At 34.0% G+C, this 22,619-nt stretch overlaps 2 protein-coding genes and 1 long non-coding RNA gene across 12 annotated transcripts in view; 2 read left to right on the forward strand and 1 right to left on the reverse strand.

Annotated features, from left to right (window-relative positions):
- Positions 1-266: 266 nt before the first annotated feature.
- Positions 267-9,711, reverse strand: LOC110008193 (uncharacterized). Of its 6 annotated transcripts, none has more exons than XR_016050006.1 (4): positions 9,481-9,697; positions 9,239-9,356; positions 3,978-6,250; positions 267-556 (listed from the first exon to the last, which is right to left on the reverse strand). It is a non-coding gene; the product is annotated as an uncharacterized LOC110008193 (long non-coding RNA). The 6 variants fall into 6 exon arrangements; XR_016050005.1 differs by having other exon boundaries at positions 3,978-6,406; XR_002282808.2 differs by lacking the exon at positions 3,978-6,250 and having other exon boundaries at positions 9,481-9,711.
- A 4,479-nt stretch (positions 9,712-14,190) lies between these two features.
- LOC18445241 (aspartic proteinase CDR1) lies at positions 14,191-15,564 on the forward strand. Its single transcript, XM_011629166.1, has 3 exons — positions 14,191-14,881; positions 14,931-15,384; positions 15,486-15,564. Exons 1-3 carry the CDS (start codon positions 14,191-14,193, stop codon positions 15,562-15,564), a joined length of 1,224 nt encoding a protein of 407 aa, XP_011627468.1.
- A 5,619-nt stretch (positions 15,565-21,183) lies between these two features.
- The window catches only part of APC7 (tetratricopeptide repeat (TPR)-containing protein), a 56,379-nt gene continuing 54,943 nt past the window's right edge, over positions 21,184-22,619 (forward strand). For 2 of the 5 annotated variants that reach the window (XR_016050009.1, XM_006855383.4), the window contains exon 1: positions 21,184-21,621. Coding sequence is in view for 1 of the 5 variants with exons in the window: in XM_006855383.4 (XP_006855445.1) it covers positions 21,553-21,621 (69 nt within the window). In the remaining 4 variants the exon portion in view is untranslated. The remainder of the gene's footprint in view (positions 21,622-22,619) is intronic. The other 3 variants (XM_088859252.1, XM_088859251.1, XM_088859250.1) reach the window with 2 other exon arrangements.

Below are 22,619 nucleotides of genomic sequence, written 5' to 3' on the forward strand. Positions count from 1 at the left end.
CTCAAAATCTAAATGCTTTGTTTGCAAATAATCATCTAATTATATTAGATGGGTCATAAAATTTTAATTTTAAAGAAAAATCCCCAAATTCTTTGCTCTAGAATGTATCTGTATGTTTCCGAGAAAGCAGAATATACGTGCTCCTATCCAACTATTTTTTGTTCGCATACTAATTCCCATTCTCTCTATTGGTTTGTGTTCCGAGAAATGTGATCTATATCTTGAGTAGAGAATGATTCTCATCTCAAACCAACTTGGACTCCCAATTTAAATCGATAACTATTAAAAGATTTCTTAATTATTTTAGACATTTTAGGGGCTTGGTTTATTATCCTCGTTTCCTATTCTCAATTGAAATCTCACATATAAATCTATCTTGGTTAGTTATTTGCATTCCATTATCTCCCTTTGCCATTGTTGCGCTTTAAACTTGCAGGGCTTCCTCTCTCCATGGCTGGCAGCAGACAGTCGTAGTTAACATCACAGCACCTCTCTTCCTCCTCCTTCTCCTCCTCCTCCTCCTCCTCACATTCCTAGCCTCCTTCGCCAATGCAGCCTTGGGGATGAAAAAAAAGCATTGGGATCGATAGGTGAAAAAACAGCAAGGGTTTATAATATTCACAGCTATTGTGCATTCATAAAAATATAAACAATCAATAGAAACTACACAATATCAAAGTAAGAACATGGAATGAAAAATACAGCAATATTCAATCCACAAAGCACATAGATTTAACGTTGTTCAGTCACAAATCGTGACATATATCCACAGGAGAATGACGTGAGACTTTACTTACTGATTTGGAAATATTACAAGGTGAAATCGAGCTTAAAATATCAATTTCCAGCAGCCCTTTTTCACTCTAAACTGAGCCAAAAAAACAAGGCTCAAAAAACACCAAAAAATGAGTTATCTTTAACACTTTCTCTCACTAAACAAGGCACACAGCCAACCTACAATGGAGTTTAAGTCTTTTGCGCACTTTCTCTCTCTAACCTACAATATAGTTTAAGTCTTTTGCTCACTTTCTCTATCTAAAACAAAGCATACCAAGCTCTTAAGAGAAAACCCAAATTGCAACCCAATCTCTTTATCTTTGCTCTCACTCTTTCTCTCTCTAAGCAAAAGGGTTTTAATCCCTTTAGATGAGTAAAGTTCCAACAACACCACGACCATTAGATTAGATGCAATCCAATGGCCGAAAATAAAAGAGAGGAAAGTTAAATAAAACTCCCATATGTGTGTTTTATTTTCATAGATGTAACAATCTTCTACTTGAAGACAAATCACAAAGTCTCTGAAATAATCAACAATGCACCACTCTCCATCCACCCGAGGTTACGTCTCCTCCAACCCCGAAAGTCTTCTACATAACATATTTTTTTCAGTTGAGACAACCCTCGTCAACATATCAGCATGGTTCTTCTTAGTGTGAATCTTGTGCACCTGCAAATCTCTACGCTCAAAGGCCAACCAAATAAAATGATATCTAACATCTATATCCTTTTCCTTTGAGTGATAAGCTGCATTTTTAGCCAGATGAATCGCACTCGGGTTATCACAATGTACAACATATTTATCATGTTTCACCCCAAACTGGCCAAGTAACCTTCTCAACCAAATCATTTCCTTCGCTGCCTCAGTCAATGCCACATACACAGCTTCAGTTGATGACAAGGCAACAATTTCCTACAACCTTGACATCTAGCTGACTGCACCACTACCAATATTGAAAATGTATCCAGTGGTAGATCTTCTAGTATCACGACATCTTGTATAATCTGCATCTATGTAACCAACAGCTTCTAATGATGGATTTCCAAAACACAAGCATACATTTCGTATCTCCTTCAAATACCGAACAATCCACTTAAGTGTTTGCCAATGTTCCCAACCTAGATTAAACATAAATCTGGAAACAACTCCCACTGCATGGGCAATGTCAAGTCTAGTACAAACCATTGCATACATCAAACTACCACTACACAAGTATATGAAACATTCTTCATCGTACTTTTATATACATCATTCATTGGATAGTCTCTTTTAGACAACTTGAAATCTGCAGCTAATAGTGTAGTAACAGGTTTACAATCAATCACATTGAAGCGCTCAAGAACTTTAAAAATATATTCAGATTGACTTAACCAACGCTTACCTTGCTTTTTGTTCCTATGGATGTGCATGCCCAAAATCTTATTGGCTGGTCCAAGATCTTTGGTGGTAAAATACTTAGACATATCAAGCTTTAAAATTGTTTTTACTCAGATCATTGCTAGTCACAAGCATATCATCAACATAAAGCAACAAAACAATAAAAGAATCATATGTTGGACCCTTGAAGTACACACAATTATCAAAATCGTATCTAAAATAACCTTCACCCAGCATAAAACTGTCAAATTTCTTATACCATTGCCTAAATACTTGTTTCAAACCATACGATCCCTTTTTCAACTTGCAAACCAAGTTATGATTGATTTTGTTCTCAAAACCTTCAGGTTGACATATAAATTTCTTCATCAAGATCACCATGCCAGAAGCCAATTTTAATATCAAGTTGTTCTAGCTCCAAATTCAAGTTAGCAACCAAAGATAAAACAACTCTAATAGAGTTATGCTTAACAACAGGAGCAAAAAAATCATTAAAATTAACACCTAGTTTTTTTCCATAACTTTTCACCACAAATCTGGCTCGTATAAGACCATTTGCCTCCCACTTAATAACATATACCCACCTATTCTTCAATACTTTCTTCCCATGTGGAAGTTCTACAAACTCCCATGTATCATTCTTATGTAAAGCATCAATCTCCTCCTTCATTGCCTCATGCCAACTTTCAGCAATAGTGCAATAAATGGCCTCCTGAAAAGACTCAGGTTCACCACTATCTATATACAAAGCATTATATAAGGAAAGAGAATACATTTGTATGAGCTTGTGAGGGCGTGTGGATCTCAATTCTAGCTCAAGTGTAACTAGTAGTCCTTCTTCATCTTGATTTAATTCAGTGTCATCCTCATAACTAGCATCACCTACATCAAAACTGTCTTGAGCTTGAGCTTGACTCTCTTGCACTTGCCGAAGTGAAACAATGGGATTTGGTTCTTGTATATCCACAATAAGCCTTTCTTGTTTTGGGTCTTATTGCTTCTTTTCAGCAAACATTACCTTATCATTAAAGAGAATATCTCGACTTCTAATAGTCTTATTTGCAATAGGATTTCAAATCCTATACCCTCTATCATCACCACCATACCTAAGAAAAACACATCTTCTTAACTTGCCATCCAGCTTGGCTCTACTTTCACTAGGCACTTGAACATAAACTTCAGACCCAAATGTTATTAAATATTCATATAACACACTTTTACCTCTCCATGGAATTTTAGATATTTCACCATTTAAGGGTGCACTAGGAGATCTATTAATCAAATATACAGCTGTATTAGCAGCTTTTGTCCAACATTGCTTACCAAGACCAGATTGTGATAGCATGCTTCTTACTATTCCAATGATGATCGTATTCATCATCTCAATGACACAATTTTGTTGTGGTGTCCCAAGAACAGTCTTTACTCTGCGAATGCCATTATCTTTACAAAAAGTATCAAAGACATTCGAGCAATATTCTCCACCATTATCAGTTTGCAAACATTTTATAAATCTCTATGTTTCTTTTTCAACCTTGGCTTTAAAAATTTTGAAAACTTCAAAAACTTGATCCTTAGATGCCAATGGTAAACCAACACTTTATAGAATAATTATATAAAAAGTGACAAAATAAGAAGCTCCACCAAGAGATTTAACATGAATAGGGCCAAAAATATCAGAATAAATCAATTATAATGCTTTACTTTTTATATGAGATTCATTTCGTTTAAAACTAACTATACGCTGCTTACCCATGACACAATGATCACAAAATAAAAAAAAGTAATGCTTAGAAGAAATAAGATTTTGAGTTTGCAATACCTTCATACCATGCTCACTGAGATGGCCCAAACAGTTATGCCAAATCTGCATATCGTCATGCTTACTAGCTGCAGCGACAATCTTCCCTGTAACATCATTCATTTGAGTTGTGCCATGAAGAGTGTAGAGACTCCCATCTTTTTTCCCTTTCAACATTGTCATACATCCTCTTGAAATCTTCAAGACTCATTTCCAAAAGTTACTATAAAACCAGAGTCATCTAACTGCCTCCTAAAATGAGATTTTTCTTCAACTCAGGAACATGCCTCACATTTCTCAATGTGTGCTTCTTTCCATCTGATTGCATGATAACAACATTCCCAATGCTTTTACAACCTTGATCATCACTAAGATAAACCAAGCTACCATCAACATCTGTGTAGGATGAAAAATATGACATTTCTGGACAAATATGAAATGAAGCACCAGAGTCTAAAACCCAAGTATTTGTAATAGACAATGTTGTGTATGAAACACTAAAAGTGACCCCATCTTCACCATCTGAAACTGTAATTGCTTCGGCATGGCTATCTTTGTCATTGCCCTTTTGCTTATTCTTGAAAGTATAACAATCTTTCCTTGTGTGCCCAAGTTTCTTGCAATACCAGCAAGTAACATTCTTACCCTGTGACTCGGACTTGCCTCTGCTATGAGATCTGCCTCTATTAAATCCATAGGGTTGGTCTCTATATTGTGTTCTTCATCTATCTTCTACTGCCAATACTTGATTTGATTTGGCAAGTATTTGTGTGGATGTCTTTCTAGTCTCTTCATTTAACAATAAAACTACAGCATCTTTTAAATTTAACTTGTTACCCATTGTATTAGTCACAGTAGTAACCAAGGTATCCCAACTAGCAGGCAAAGAACTCAGCAAAAGCAAACATAACACTTCTTCATCCAAATTCACTTTCAAAGACCTCAATTGTGTAGAAATTGAATTAAATTCACTCACATGTGACCTAATTGTAGCACCTTCTTTCATTTGCAAAAGAAATAATTTTTTCATTGCATACATTTTATTTGCACTAGAGGATTGCTCTAAAGATTGCCAAAGATTTGCAGATGTTTTACATTGACAAATATCAAATAAAATTGATGCTGACATACATGGTCTAATAGCCAAACATTTTCGATAAAAAACATCCCATTCCCAATCTTCTATTCCAACAAGCATGGCCTGCTTACCTCAAAGTGGTCAATCTAATTCTTTTCCAACAAGATAATTGTCTATCATCATTTTCCATCTTGCCCAATTGTTTTGATTTAACTTTTCAAATTCCATTGTCCTTTCTATTTTCAACAAAAATACAACAAATAACCACAATAGCAAAAAAAGATTTTCTTCACAGACACAAATGAAGAACAAACTCTAGGCTGTGATACTAGTTTTGGGGATCGATAGGTGAAAAAACAACATGGGTTTATAATATTCACAGCTATTATACATATATCAATATAAACAAGCAATAGAAACTACACAATATCAAAGTAAGAACATGGAATAAAAAATAAAGCAACATTCAATCTACAGAGCACAAAAATTTAACGTGGTTCAGTCACAAATCGTGACCTACATCCAAGGGAGAATAACGCGAAACTTTACTTACTGATTTGGGAAGATTACAACGTGAAATCGAGCTCAAAATATCAATTTCCAACAGCTCTTGCTCACTCTAAACTGAGCCCAAAAACAAGGCTCCAAGAACACCAAAAAATGGGTTCTCTTTAACACTTTATCTCATTAAAATAGGGCACACAGCCAACCCACAACGGAGTTTAAGCTTTTTGCTCACTTTCTCTCTCTAAAACAAAGCATACCAAGCTCTCAAGAGAAACCCAAATTACAGCCCATCTCTCTATCTTTTTTCTCACTCTTTCTCTATATCCAAAAGGGTTTTATTCCTTTTAAATGAATAAAGTTCCTACAACACCACAACTATTGGATTAGATACAATGTAATAACCCAAAATAAAAGAGAAATAAATTAAATAAAACTTCTATATGTGTGATTTTTTGTAACACATGCCATCGAACCCATTGGCAGACAAGGGCAAATTCAACATATGGGCCAATCTCCTCAGAACCTCTCAGATCTCGAAGTCTGTGTGACCTTCTTAGTCCCCAGTGACCAGGGCCTTGCGCTCAAACCCACCGAGGTCACCTCCGGCCTCCTCCGCTACCACATTCTAACATGGAACTACTCCTCCTCAGGCCTCCGTAATAGGGAATCTAAAATCCTACTGCCCGACTTGGAAAGCCACTTCATCCACCTATATAAAAAATAGCAATGATTCCATCATCTTCAACAACAATTCCTCTGTGATCCACCCCGGCAACATAGCCGTCCGACAATCCACTCCACTACACTAATTATATTTTCACCCGGGCAGCTTACATACATCGCTGGATAGTCGATTATACTCCCACTGAAAGATGCGGCTGTGGTCATTACTGGTGCAACTATTGAGAAGAAGAATGAATCTGCACTTTTTTCTCCTAATTTTTCCTCTTATTTTATTTTTTCTTTTTTTTTTTTTGGGGTTCCAAAGTGGATGAATTGTGACAAACAAGGATGAAGCAATTTTCCTTCTAATTCATTTTGTTTGTGGCTACAAGTGGATGAATTGTGAGAGTGCTTAGGCATAGTAGTCTTGATGCTTGGAGATTTTGTTGCATTATGTTTTAAGGCTTTTATCTACATATTTCTTACCTTTCTTATACTTGTAATTTTGAATGATAAAAATGGAAATATCAATGACAAAGATGGAAATATGAAATTGGAGTGGTGAGTTGCTCCTTTTTATTTCATCTTGGAGCCTTTTTTTGGTTTTGAAGAATACAAACTCACCTCAGAAAATTCAGCTAGGGCCAGAATCCTGCATAGGCTACCTTAGAAAATTTAAGGATGATGCCCTAAATAATCGACCACAAATATTCATTAGAATAGGTTGTTTTCATGATTTCAAGTCTGACAAATAGTGCATCTTCTGGGTCGTCAAATTTCAATAATGTTGAGTATTTATAGATTTATTTGATCTATACGATTTTCAAAACTTTAAATTTTATAATTAGATATGAACATAGATTTGTTGTAAGATTTTCGCTATTAAATATTTTGTCACGCGTATGTCCATGATGCCTCACCTATTTTTGTGTGAGGAATCCCATGGTTATTTGTTTTTTAATGCTTATTATTTCTAAAACTCTTTCTTAAATTAATATATAAAATAAATAATTAATTTCTCAATGTTTTTTTAATGTTTATGTAGGGATAAGGATTTTCTTAAGAGAAATTAATGTAATATAAATAATAAGTAATTATTTTTTCATGTTTTTCTAGTGTTCATGAATCATGTGAGATGAACATAAATATATGAAAGTTAGGAGGTTGCTGAGAGACCCATTGACAAATAGAATGTTGGGCTCATTTTTTTTCTTATAAAATTTAGAGACAGAGAGAAAATACAACTAAACTCATTTGTTTACCTAAAATTTATCTTCTCTCTCTAAATAGGGATTCCTACTATAAAATCAGAGCTATGCAATCACGGAACACCGCCTCGCTCGTCCTCACTCCAAAATTTTGCTCGCTCCAAATTTCTTCCTTATTATTTTTGGGGATCATTTCCTTTCCGCCTACTTCACGCTATTTACGTTCTTCTCTGTTGTCTATACATTGTCTTTATTGTTAAACTGTTAAAGCCTACATTTTACTATGAATTTTTTTTTGTAGCCCTATTTTCTCGCGATCTATTAAAGGAAAATAAATAATAATATAGAAACGGACGGCTCCTTTTCTCTGCAGTCAGCACCATAAGCCTGTCTCTCACCCCTTATCCTACTACTTCTTCTTTTTTTTTTTTTCTTTTTTTCCTTTTTTATTATATTACCTCTTTAAAGGATCACAGGAGTTCACAATAGGGAGCACCCCTCTAGCAGTTTTTATCTTTGATCTTTTCTTTTGGGTTACTTGACATGAATGGGCACGGTATCGGACAACTAAAGTGCCCCTCTTTCACTCCCCTTAATTAATTGATTTTTTTTTTTTTTTTTAAACTTATGTCTCTCTACTTAAAGGGGAATGTTTTGTTTATCCAATATTGGAAGGATCACAGGGGGATCAGTAGAGTTCTTATACTCCGCCAGTTCAACTCGGAACCAGCTGGTTAAACCATACCCGGTTTTGGTGGTAGGGCAGGGTATTTAAAAAAATTAAAAAAAATCTAAAAAATTAAGGGATTTATTTCGAATGTTTTTTTTTTTTTAATATCGTTTTCATTAAAGATTGGATATGTTTTGGCCATGAATTCCACTTTTTACATTTTCCCACCCTTTTTTAAAAAAATTGAAGATACCCCTGGACACAAATTGGTTTTCTAATTTCACTACTTTTCAACTATATTTGGATGTGTTTTGTTTAATGGCAGCATTAAGTTTGTAAACCAGATTTGAAGCTAAAAACAATTTCAGAACTATTTCTTAGAAAACAAATAAAAAGGAAAAATAATGAGATTTTAGGTTCCTCCGGGACCAATTTTTTGTTTGGTCCTGCTGATCAAGCATCTATTTGGGAATTTGTTCGCGTCTTGTTTATTAAACTTTGAAATCAACTTTTAAACAAACATTTGGAGCTAAAAAAAGTGCCCTGACTAAATTCACTCTACAGGAAGTCTAATCAGCGTAATTTGATGCATGCTGTGTTTCCTTTTGATAATCCATGTGTTTTTAAGAAGTTTTAGGTGGCATAACTAGGTTGTTCGGCATGACGAGCATGAATGCAATTTGATCCAATGGTACCACAAATTGGAAAAGAAAAAGCTCCAAATTTTTTAGTGATCCATTTCTTAAATATAAAATCAAAGATTTAAAGATTTTATATTTAAGAAAATGGATGTCTAAAGCTTTGGGTGTCTGATGTGTGAAGAGTTTCACATTTATTTGAAGAGACTTCGTGTTCATTTCATCAATATGAACATTTTATAGAATTGTCTACAAATAGACCATTTATCTTTATTACAAGGATGTTACAGCTAGTTTCACTCATTAGATGTCAAATTCGATGGCTAGGGGTGAGTTACGAAGTCTGAGAATTTAGTTTTGGAACTTTGTGTCTATTTAATACACTCTTATTGTCACCCATTTTAAAATTTAAGGGATAAGAATGACTGTGACCTCCTTGTACAAAAGGTGAATGATCTCTTTGTAGATAACCCTCTTATCTTGTATAGACAAATATAGCTGACAAGAGTAGAAATAACCTTGTTTATAGATGAAAATTGCAGCAAAGAAAATACGACCTCCACCTCATTTTCGCTTGCAAACTTGTCTATAATCCGAGCAAGGGATCGGTCATCAAACCGCTCTTGTATGAATTACCTGCTTCAGGAGCGAGGAAACCAAGAATCCGCTAGAATGTTTAGAAAAGAGTTTTCTGCGAGGCTTTAGAAAAGGGTTTTGAAATAGAATGGAACTGAAATGAGGATAAGGAATAAAAGCTAACCTTAAGCCGGCCCCTAAGCCTGACACCCAAATTCGGTGGCTGGTTCAGAATCATATTTGTGTACCGATGTTTTTCTGTCCTTCAGAGTCCGTCGGGTAGAAGTGATTAGTATCGGGGAAATTAAGGCACAAGGGTATTGAAATTACTATTTAAGGATGTCAGATTTAGGGCTCAGGCTTAGGTTTTATAAGATGCGAGGATGTAGTGTCGAGTGCAGTGAAGTTTCGACTTGGGTTCGAAGTCTTTGGGGTCCTATTTATAGAAAAATGACTCTTGTCATAAAGTTTCAAGTCAATTTGAGTCGTCCATTTAGAGTGCTACAGCTGGCAAATGCCAGCATTGGCACCAACAATGCAACCACTTTTACACCATTAATCATTTTAAAGTCACGTTTACAACGCCATCACTATCGGTGAATTATTATGAAGTACATGATGCGCTTTCTTTCGCCATCACTATCGGTGAATTATTATGAAGTACATGATGCGCTTTCTTTCATAAATGTGAACATTGTTATGATGGATAGCTTTTGATCAGGGCCACTGATTAGCGGTGACATCGCACCAACGCGAGCGTTGCGGCTACCAACTCCACACTCCCATTCTCTAATTGCCTTTATTTTCAATAATTGGGGTCACAGATTGATGGTGGCACTTCCATTGACACCAGAGTTGCCGATCAATGGCACCATCCTCATTTTCTTTTTTCAACATTACCACCTCAGACGCGAGCAGGAAAGCCATTCATAATGATTTTATTTTCAATGATCAGTCCTTTTCATTTAAAAAAAACACTGTTTCGAACGTGGATGGATGTGACCCTCTCACCCAAACCTTCTCGCTCTTCGCTAACGGCTTTTTCTTATCTTCTCGCTCTAAAATCACAAAATTCAAAATCTTCAAACAAGGATTGACTCTCTCTCTCTTCCTCCTGCGATAGACATTTCCAAACTTTTCGAGATTTGTAGGGACAACTTTAGTCTCAAAGCTCTGCACTCCCTGAATTAAGTACTACAACAATGGGCAAGTAATTTGCCGAACAGAAATCAGGGATAAAGTTTTCTCGACAAAGTGGACATGTAGAGTGAGAAAGCAGCCATGTATCTATGGACTCCAGATAAAAGGCATGACTACAGTTGGGCAACAATCTTAGCTTGTCTTCTTCTTCAAACTCGCAGAGACAAACTACATAATCAAATGGGTTTTTGACGCCTATAATAGATTTGTAGAAAAAAACTTAAAAAGAAAGATTGATCAACTCCTGCATCATGGAGATGGGATAGTTGTTGCAACAAACCTTGAAAAGCAACTATATTTTCTAAATTATGTAGCAGATCATCTTTGCGGATCTCTGGCCCCTTTGGCTCTTGGATGATAGAGAGAGGGAGAGCAAGAGAGAGGTTGGAGAGAGAGAGAGAGACAGAGTTTTGGGGAAGAGAGGGAGTGGGAGAGAGAGGCTTAGGGGAGAAAAGGCATGAGAGAGGGAGAGACAGGTTGGAGGGTGTATGTGTGAGAGTTGGGGTTAATATGTTTGTCATTTTAATATTTGTTTGGGATGATAAAAGATTATAAAAAATAAAAAGGTTAAAAGGGTTTAGAGGGTTAAAAGAAAGGTTGATGGCCGTCAGATATATCTTACATTTGAGGGTCTATTGAGAAGCTGTTCACCAAACTAAGGTGTACAGAGAGTTTCGTAAATGAAATAGGTACTTATCATTAAAGGCAAAATAAGTTGTTTTTTTAAAAAAAATATTCAAGAAGAGTCCAATACATTTTATGTTTTACACTTAAAAGTTCGACTATTTTATAAAGGAAAAGTTTATATAGAGCCAGGGCTCTAAACAATCAAATTTGAACCTATATTAAAAAGTTCACTAGAAGAGGCTGTTTTGATGCCTAAATATTTTCAAAGTGATCATATTGACATCAAGATGCATGGACATAAGAAAAAAAATTAGATTTCAAGTTTTGGAAATTGTACATTTTGTAACGTATTTTTAGACTGCCAATTTTCGAGATTTTCAAGTTTTCATAGGTCTGTCGATCTACACTATTTTTGAAGCTTTGAACTTTACAAATAAATATAAAAATATATTTTTAAGGCTATCACAAAGATTTTCAATAATGAAACCACATTTCTCGACACTATCTGAAGGTAGGCTCTAATTTGATTGTTTAGAGCCTAGGCTCTATACAAACCTCACCCATTTTATAATGAATATTGTATTTTGAAATTTTTCTTTTTTATAAATATCATATTGAGCTTAAATTTTTGGTATTCAAATTTCTCACCATAACAATGACACTCGATAAAGTTTAAAAATATAATTAAAAAGAACCAAAATATCCCCACAAATTTTTAAAAACTTGAAGATATTTTGGTCATTTTGTTTATTTTAAAATATTTTTGGTATTTTTTTCAAATGTGAGATGGTGAGAAGTATCAACTTGTAAAACTAGAATCCAATAAATATGAAAGAAAGTAAAATTGAAATACAACAAAGCACTCAAAAAATGAAACTTGAGCATAAACTATAAAAATACGAGATTATTAAATGGGTGCGATTTGTATAGAGCCGAGGCTCAAAAGAGTCAAAGTAAAGCACCCTTTTAAATAGCGTCAAGAAATGTGGTTTCAATATTGGAAATCATTGTGCTAGCCTTAAAATAGATTTTCATCTCTAATTATAAACTTTAAAGCCTCAAAAACATATAGATCGAGCATATCTATGAGAACTTGAAAATCTTGAAAATTGACAATCATTTTCAAAACTTAAAATCTATTTTTTTTCTCATGTCCATGCATATTGAGGTCGAGATGATCAATTTGGGGATATTTGGATTTCAAAATAACCTCTTCTAGTGAAATTTTTGAGGTGAGCCGTAGTTTTGATTGTTTAGAGCCTTATCTCTATGTAAACTATTTCCTTTTTGTTAATGGAGATAGTGACTTGATTCAGTTGAATCTTGAAAGTAAGTTGCAATCTCATATTTGTTTAACAGTGATGCTACTTCCCACGACATACACTTATGCACAGTCCCCTCGTTTTGTACGGTATTTGGGTCATTCTCTACTCATTAAAAAACCTTTACTTCTGGATTTATTTTACAAACTCTTGTATGTCTTGGAATTGTGTTCTTTCTACCAATAAAAGTGTGCCTTTTGATTTGGTTACGTCACTCGCTGCTGCTTTGCTTCAGTTTGCATGTACATTGATAATTTAATGACAGGCACAATTAGAACGTGATATTTTCAAAAAACAAGGGAATGAAAAAATATTATTCTGAGAAATGCGAAGAAGAAAAACCAGAAATATGTTTGGGGGCAGTTATTCTTTACCTTCTTTCATTTTCAGTTTGGTAAATGCAAAAAATAAAAAAATATAAATGCAAAAAGAAAAAGAAAAATTTTAAACATAAATTTAAAAAGTGAAAAAAGAAACATGTCTGATGAGTTATTTTTAATTTTGGTCTCAGGATTGATGAGTTGTTTTTGTTTCTAATATTTTTCCAATTTTGTTATTTATTTAGGAGTGATTTACAAATGGATCCTATTTCTTTTTGTAAAATATGAAATGCTACGTTTATAGGCAGAAATTACAAAGAATATCGGTCAACATGTTTTTTTTTTTTTTTTTTCAAAACTGCCCTTTGGTATGAGGATTGACTCCTCAGTCCGAATTTTAAATTTTTTTTTAGTTTTTTCTTAACAAAAAAAGTAAAATTAAAGTTCGCTTCGAGGTACAATTTTGAAAAAAATAAAAAATGTGGGTTGATTGACATTCTTTGTAATTTCTACTTATAAATTGAGCATTTCGTATTTTAGGAAAAATTTTAGGGTCCATACATAAATCACTCTTTATTTAGATATGTTTCATGGTTTCCCATAATTTTTTTTTGTATTTTTTTTTTGAAGTTTTTCATTTTACAATTTCTATTAAGGTTGCAATTGGCATACATATGCATCTGTAGCTATAAAGGTAAGGTGCACCTTCAAATTTTATCATAGTATATAATTTTGATGTAAAATGTTCTTAAGATTATCTCAAAATCTATTTTTATATCTAATTATAAAATATTTTAAATTTAAAAAATGGTTAAAATCAAGTAAATCTATAAACATATGAAAATCTTGAAAATTGACGGTGCGGATAATATGTTGTAAAATGCACTATTTTTGAGACTTAAAATCTTTTTATTTTTCATGGTCATACATCTCAATATCGAGATGATCAATCAAAAGGTTTTTTAATATTAAAATTACTTTTTCCGATGGATTTTTGAGGTGCATTCGTAGTTCTACATTATAAAGTTGCATCCTTATATAAACTTTTTTCTTCTATTAATTATTTAATTTTGTGGTGACGGGTGAACTGGTTCAGACGATCAAATTGGACCACCGGTGGCCTCACTGGTTTGGTCACCGGTACAGTCAACACTGACCCTTCATGTGTGACCTTGCCATCCATGAAGTATGAGCAAAATACCCATATTGTGTGTGATTGTGACCCCGTCATCAATTACATGTGAGCTACCTTCTGCTCATCTAAAAGTGAACTGAGCTTTTCCCACAACACCCCTTACCTGTTCTTTTCTGGCTGCAAGAGACATTCAACCTCAAAGCTGGTGTTTCAATTGAATACCCAAATCCCCTTTTTCCTCATAACCTACCCTACTTTTCCTAACCTTAATATTACATTGGTAGAGAGAAATGGCGAAGTTTTCCAGTCCTTGGTCAGTTCTACCAGTCATCTTGTTCATGGGCTCATCTTCCCTGCTACTGGAAGGGAAGTTGGGAATTCGAGTAGAACTCGTTCATTGTGATTCCCCTAAGAGCCCATTTTATAATCCACATGAAACTGATGCTGATAGAATAAAACGGATGATTGAGGTGGAGGGTCGATATTCAGAGCGGGGGAAGATTCCATTAGAATATGATTATTTTTTATTCCAATTGAAGTTGGGGGTAGGGGAGCCCAAGAATGAGCTTTGGTTGAACATAGACATAGGAAGCGATATAATGTGGTTAGATTGCACCACCCCCAAGGATTGGGCTTCCCCAAAGTTTAAACCATCACAATCTTCTTCCTATAGGGGTATGGATTCCATAGAGGACCTGTGCTATTCTGTTACAACACCATCAACTCCAAGGTGCATCAATAAGTGTGATTTCAAGGTTCAATATAAAGATTTGAGCTTTGCTGATGAAACAGAAATTAAAGTTCAAAATATCGCATTTGGGTGTGCTTATAATGTTAGCCTCGGGGTAGCATCGGGAATGATAGGTTTAGGGGGTGGGCCTATGTCACTCATTTCTCAATTAGCTGAGTTATCTGAATTGGAGGAACCGCCTAGGTTGTTTGAGCGGAAATTCGCTTATTGCCTTAGGCGAGGAACCAGAGGTGGGTGGGAGCAATTCAGATGCAGTGTACATGTATTATCAATCTATAGATATATTTTTAGACCGCATTAATGGGAATAATCATGCGTACAGGCTTCATTTAGTGGAAATTAGTATCGATTCTATCAAGATCGGGATTCCCAATGGTTTATGTGATCCAAAGGTAGAAGATACTGAAAGATTTTTTACCTATTCAAGTTTTCCTTTTACTCATTTGAGTGCAAAAATATTCTCCTTATTGGAGCAAACCCTAACCCAGAGGTTTAAACTCCCTGTGGTTCCTGGTCCTGACTATAGACGTGATCTATGTTATGCAATTGAAGAAGAGAACGACAGTCTGCTCGATCTTCCACAATTCACCTTCCATTTTAAGGGAGGGTATTGGAGAGTAGAGGGGGGATTCTTGTTTTCGCAGCCTTCAGAGGATATGTTGTGCTTGGACATCATGAAAGGAGTCTATCATTCCTCGCTCGGTCTTAATGCTCAAAGGAACAAGATGATACAGTACGATTTGGTCGAGAATGTTTTATCCTGGAAGGCTAGACATGGCCGTCCTCTTTCACTCTGTGCATGGTTATGTGTCCAACTGCTCTTTTTCTAAACAGATGTATTTTATCTGAATTGTTCTGGTTCAACTGTCTAAGTGCTTTATCTGAATTGATTGTTTCAATTTCCACTAAATAGAGTCTGTAGGTTATTTCGTTCTTTTTAATTCATATCGGAAATGGCAAATTGCTTAAAAACCCAAAAAAATAACAAAAAGGAAAAAGAAAAAAAAACAAACTAACTTTTACTTATTACTCCAACATGACAATAAGAATCGACAGTTGCCTAAGGTAGATGATCAACAGTAACCTAAGTTAAATGATTGATAGAAAGAGATTGCATACGTGGTTATCTGAGGACACACAGGAGAGATCATTAAAACAATAAAACTTGAATGGTTAAGTAAGGTTAATCATCACTTCGCACCTCTAAGTAAGTCCAAGTTTTGGGGGTCTTTTAAAAATGAAATTGAGGATTCTTACTAAATTCCAGCTAGGAACTATTAAAAAAAAAAAAAGGATTCTAATACGAGTTCAACCTTCAAAATTCATAAATTTTTGTACAATATCACGATGGCCATTCAATACATTTCCATACACCATTTCAGAAAACGGATAAAGTGATTTAGCCATTGTTCGACTACTCGGGCGAGCCAACCCGGAGTCACCCAAGTAACTCTGGTTTGTCAGGGTGGCGAGCTAAGTATCCCGGGTTTTAGTGGTCAAGCTTGAGATCTTAAAAAAATGAAAATAAAAAATATAAATATTTTTAAAAAATTATTCTGTGTTTTAAAAAAATAAATTTATTGATAATATGTTTTTTTTATGTTTTTTATCATTTTGGCAAAGATTGGGAAGTGTTTGCTATGTACACTTACTTTTCACATTCTTTCCTACTTTTTTTTTTATTTCTAAAATACCCTCGGCTACAAATTAATTTTTTTCAAAATCTATTTTTTTATTTTTTATTTACCTATTTTAAATGTATTTTGTTTAATATTACTTTAAACATGTTTTTTATTTTTTCTCATATTTTTTATTTTTTAACACTTTTTAATGTACCCAAAACCTGCCCGATTGGGGCTAAGTTTCTCTGGCTCGACCCCCAGTTACTCAGCCCGACCCGAGGCTAGTTCTAGGGCCGAGTAGTGCTTTCCTCCACTGGATTTAGCCGTGTATAACATATCAAAATCTAGGAATTATACACTTGAGAAACTCATATATTCGCTTGTTCTCCAAGGGATGACAGGATCCTTACCCCACATCACGTTCTCTATTAGGACCTCCGCTACACTTTAAAATTCAAATAAAACCACTCATAACCGCATCACGTAAAAGCGTTTGAGCAGACTTGCATAAGAAGAGAACTGACTTGGTCCTGGGGAACGTCCATTTCTCCCTGTACCTGTTCTTCTTTCCCTCTCCCTCTCTCTCTCTCTCACCCAAGACTCCTGCTGCTTTCTCTCTCTATAAATATCCCTTCCTCTCTCTCTTAGAGTGCAATGCCTACGATCTTCTGCTACTTCCCTTTGACGAAAACACTCGGAAACTAGGAGTGTTCAATTACTCAGTCCAAGTTATGAGTACTCGAGAATGGGGTTGGGGTCGTGATGGTAGTAGCATCATTTGTGTCCCAACTAAGGTCTAGATTTCTATTATATTAAAAAACCACTAATGATTTCAAAAACGGGTATGAGATCGTTATCCTTACTAAATTACCAAAAAAAAAAAAAAAAAGTTCCCATCCCCAAGTTAGGTGTCCCACTTGGGGATATTATAAAAAAATCTTAAAATCCTATTTATGATATCTTCCTTATGTTTTCTATAATTTTGGCGAAGATTGGAATGTGCTTTGGCCATGGCTACTTCGTTTTACATTTTTTTCTTTTTATGTTTATTATTTCTAAAATACCTATAGTCACAATTTGATTTTTCAAACTCCATTTTTTGTTAATTTTTTAACCTCATTTAGATATGTTTTATTTAATTTTACTTTAAATATATTTTTTCTGTTTGTTATGATTTGTTTTGTATTTTTTTTTAACTTTTTGTTTTTGCTACAATGCTTGTCTTTACTCGGGCCGAGTACTCACCTCGGCATGGGCTGAGCACTCGTACCAAGCCATGACTTGGGACACTGATTTGAAATGTGGCGTTGGTAATAAAATTACCAAACTACCCCTGTAAAAGTTCCTTTAGTAGTCATATGACCAAGCCATTGAAATGCTCCTAGAAGTCCCGGCGTTTGTTTAACTTGTATGGACAGTGATGGAGGGAGAAAGCGTCATTTCTGTTGAGTAAAAAGCGTCATTTCTGTTGAGTAACGGTCCTTCACGTTATCGGTACCCGTCTTACGATTCGAACAGGGGAAAGGTGAGGTTTCTATAAGTTGCCCGCATGTACTAACGTAAGGCGTCTCTCAAATTTTGCCTAGAAGATGTAGTTTCGGTGTTGACTACCTCTGTTAGCTTGAAAGTTTATGTATAATCCCAATTAAATTTAAAATTTCAAAACCAATGTATATATATATAAAATATGGGATTAGCCCACTAGTTAATATGAATATATGAGCTCAACGATCCAGATCGAATCTGGGCCGATCTGACGATCATGGATGTTCAATAGTATTTTAATTTTAATTTTTTTTTATATAAATTCAAATCACTTTAAATTTTAGGGGTGTGTTCATAAAAAATAGTTGACTCTTCGAAAAATATCAAAAAAATATTTTACATAAAATAAATTGATCAAAATACCCCTAAAATATTTCAGAGGTATTTTGATTATTTATTTTTTTCTGAATATTTTTTTATATATTTTTATTAGGTGTACCTTGATGAGAATAACATACGCCTAAAATTTCAAGTGATTTGGATTTGTAAAAAAAAAATATTAAAATTCAAATACAAAATGAGGTCGTGATCGTCAGATCGGCCCATATTCAATCTGTGCCATTGGGCTTATATGTTTATATGAGCTAATGGGCTAATACCTGCTATAGAAAACTCTTCCCAACTCTTATAGGCGAAAATGAATAGTGATTTTGATTATCCTCATCACCATCCAAACTTCATTGTACAGTCACAGTTGTCCAGTCGTGTTTGAATTTTCCTTTTTTTTTACTAATCAAAATGATCTGAAATTTTGAGTGTGTGTACATTTTAGTGAGATGCACCTAATAAAAATATGAAAAAAATAATTCACAAAATATAAATTGACCAAAATACCTTTGAAAATTTTTGGGAGTCTTTTGATCAATTTATATTTTGTGAATTATATTTTTCATATTTTTATTAGGTACGCCTCTCTAAGATGTACACACACTACAATTTTTAGATCATTCCGATTAGTAAAAAAAAAAAAAATTAAAATACTACCGGACAACTATGACCGTGCGATGAAGTTTTGATGATGATGAGGATAGGTAAAATCGCTATATATATATATATATATATATAAGATACTACTGTTAGCCCAAAGGCTAACAATAAGATATGAGCCCAACAACCCAGATTGAATCTGGGCCAATCTGACGGTCATAACCCCATTTCGTGTTTGAATTTAATTTTTTTTTTTACAAATCCAAATCACTTGAAATTTTAGACATATGTTATTCTCATCAAGCTGCATCTAATAAAATATAAAAAAAATACTACGCAAAAAAAATGATCAAAATACCCTTGAAAACTTTACGGGAGAATTTTGGTCATTTTATTTCATATAAAATATATTTTTTATATTTTTCGAAGATTCACCCATTTTTATGAACACAAGCCTAAAATTTCAAGTGATTTGGATTTGTAAAAAAATATATTCCTATTAGCCCAAGATTTATATATATATATATATATATATATATATATATATATATATATATATATATATATATATATATATATATATATATATATATATATATATATATATATATATATATATATATATATATATATATATATATATATAGAAAATGATCTATTGAGCTCACAGAAAAAAATGAGCCTAACAGCCCATATTGAATATGACCCGATCTGATGATCACGGATGTCCAATAGTGTTTGAAATTTAATTTTTTTCTACAAGTCGAAATTACTTAAAATTTTAGGCGTGTTTTTTTCTCATCAAGCCGCACCTAATAAAAATATTAAAAATATAATCCGCAAAGCAAAAATGGACCAAAACATCTCCAAAACTTTACCGGGGTATTTTAGTCAATGTTTTTTTATGTAAAATATTTATTTGATATTTTTTGAATATTTACCTATTTTTTAGCAAGGCTTAAATTTTCAAGTGATTTGGATTTGTAAAAAAAAATTAAAATTAAAATACTATCAGGCATTTGTGATCGTCAGATCGGCGCAGATTCAATCTGGGCCGTTGGGCTCATTTTTAGTTATGAGCCTACTGGCTCACATGATCATTTTCCATATATATATATATATATATATATATATATATATATATATATTGAGATAACTGAGTGGTAAGATAAAAAATAATAGAATTCAGAATAAATATATTTGAGAGAACTGAGTGCAGACTCAATAAAGCATCAATTGGAACACAAATATAGGAAAACCTTAATTGGATTTATAAGCATGAATTTTAGGAGAAGATGTATTTCCCATAAAATTAAGATAAAAAAAGAAGACAATGGGAGCACGAACAAATCAAAAAATAAAAATTAATAAAAAAAAAAGATGACAGATAATAAAATTATATAAAGAAAAATTATATTTTATTAAAATAAAAATCCTTGATAAAAACTATTCGAGTAGTTTCTAGTGATGGTAGAGAGAGGATGATATTTGTAGAGTTGATGGGTACTCTCCTCCAATGAAAAATAAATTTCGGTAGGCATTTAATTTGAAATAGATAATAAAAAATATAATTGTATAAATAATTTTTTATGAATATTTATTTCTAAATAAAAAGAAATTTCCTCGTTATTTAGAAAGAATATAACAAGAGAAAAAGACTTTTAATATGGCAATGGACTAGGTTGATCCATCGAGGGCGGATTTGCATTGTGATGCCCCAAAACTGAAAATTTATCAAAGTTCGTTCTAAATCTAATAATTGCAGTTGTTTTAGTCTCTGGCTTGTATAATTTATTTTTCGAGTTGGAATGTTGGTTTAAATATGGAAGCTTATTAAAAACCATCCCTCCTAGTGAGGAATTGCCTCTAGGTCTGTTTGGCGGTTAGGCTGAGACCATGCTAGATAAGGGTGGCAACGGGCCAGGCTATCCTTGGTCCTGGCCCTGTTAGGGTTGAGTCGAACTGGGCAAGCATGGACCCTAGCTTGGTATTTGGGCCATAGTTTGTGACACATTCCTTAAATATCTAGAATTTCATTTCTCTGAAGTCTCAAGATATTGCTCAAGGGAAAAAAAAATGGAATTTTTTTTTTAAATAATTACTCTAGGAGTAAGGTGCATTTAAAAAATTTAGTAGAAGAATATTTTGAAATTGAAAAATCTTCCTATCGATCTAGTTATAAAGAAAAAGTAAATTTCAAGTTCTAAAAATAGTGTACGATATAACAAGTTATCTGATCTGTTTAGTTTAAAGATTTTTAAATATTTATAGATCTGCTCAACGTATATTGATTTTAAAATTTAAAATTTCATAATTAGGACTATACATAGATTTTCAAGCTAACTTAGAATGATCTGATACCAAGACTACATCATCTAGGCTAAATTTGTGGTGCGCTTTACTTATATAGTATACACGAGTACTCTCGTGCAAACCTCACCCCAAGACCATTTCCCTTAACACCAGACGGGTACTCCTAATGGGAAGAACCGGTACTCAACATAAAGGACTCTTTCTCCCTCCATCACTGCCACGAACGGCGAGGACTTCTAGGAGTATTTTAATAGCGTGGTCATATGGCCACAAAGGAACTTTACATGGGTAGTCCCGTAATTCTATTATCAACGCCACATTTCAAATACAGGGGTTTAAAGCTAGGGCTTGCCGCTCGTTTCCCCCGCGTTTTCATCAGAGAGAAGCAGCGGAATACAGCAGGTATTGCAGAGAGAGGATATTTCTAGATTGAGAGAGAGTAGCTGGAGTTTTGAAAGAGAGAGAGAGGGAGAAAGGAAAAGAGAAAGGGATAAATGGATGTGACCAAGGACCAAGTCAGTTCTCTTCTCGATCATGGATTATACGAATCTGCTCAAATGCTTGTAAGAATCCTATCTATTTCATACTAGTTTCAGAAAAAATTCGGTCGAGTTTATAGTGAATTTTGCATCGAGGGTTGCCCTGCACGCATCTGATTATGAGCTGTGCACTTACTTAAAGTTTACTTTCTCAATTAAATTAGGAACAATCCATATTATTTTTAGCCACACTGCCATTTTCCTGTAATTTATATCAGGTTTCAGCACTGTTTTTATTCTCCAGGTTGCTTAGCATTTCCAGCCTTATTGATTTTATATGCAATGATTATCTAGATTGTCGTTCAGCCTTAGGTGCCATTTTACTTTATTCTTACAGTTTTATTATTATCAAGCTCGCAGTGTTTCGCAAATGATTTAAGGTTTTAGTTTCAACGTCCTTTTGCTTGGTTACATTTTGTGTTGTACTTGGTGATTTTCTGGAATGTCTGAAGTTTTTGGTTGAATATCTGGGTAGAATTCTATTCTTGTAAAAAAAAAAAAAAGGTTAGAATTCTAGGAATTTTGGTCATATCTTGGTCATCTGGAATGGGTGAAGGTTTTGGTTGAAATATCTGCGTAAAATTCTCGGAATTTTAGTCATAGTGTTACAATCAGGAAATGATATGTGTTTTGATTTTTGTGGCAATCATTTATTCCTAATTTATATTTGAAATGCAATTGGCTCTTTTCTTCATACATTTTATTATCTGTTTTCTTTTGGTTTGTGCAAGCAACTTCCCAAACCATCATTGTTCTTTTTAAGGTTATATTGATTGGGTTATGACCTGGAACCTGAAACTGTTCAGGATTGTGATGTCTCACATTAAGTTCTGATAGATATTCACAGATCAGTTTCAGAAATTTTTGGGAATTTTGTGCAGTATCCAACCTAGCTCTTGGTTGGACTGCCATGTAGTTTTATTATTGCTAAAGTTATATTTAAGAAATGCTTAGCATAAGATGCCATTTACTTACAAGCTACAAACAAGATCCTCTCTCTCTCTCTTTCTTTCCCCGCCCCC

The sequence above is a fragment of the Amborella trichopoda genome, chromosome 2 (assembly GCF_054954075.1).
Source record: "Amborella trichopoda isolate Santa Cruz 75 chromosome 2, AtrichopodaSantaCruz75HAP2 v2.0, whole genome shotgun sequence".
In the NCBI taxonomy this organism is placed as follows: Eukaryota; Viridiplantae; Streptophyta; class Magnoliopsida; order Amborellales; family Amborellaceae; genus Amborella; species Amborella trichopoda.

Excerpts from the sequence above, each read along its gene's own strand:
- LOC18445241 (XM_011629166.1), top strand. The coding sequence starts at position 14,191 with ATGGCGAAGTTTTCCAGTCCTTGGTCAGTTCTACCAGTCATCTTGTTC. Across the intron at positions 14,882-14,930 it reads CCTTAGGCGAGGAACCAGAG|ATATATTTTTAGACCGCATT; the intron begins GTGGGTGGGAGC and ends ATCAATCTATAG. Across the intron at positions 15,385-15,485 it reads CAAAGGAACAAGATGATACA|ATGTATTTTATCTGAATTGT; the intron begins GTACGATTTGGT and ends TTTTCTAAACAG.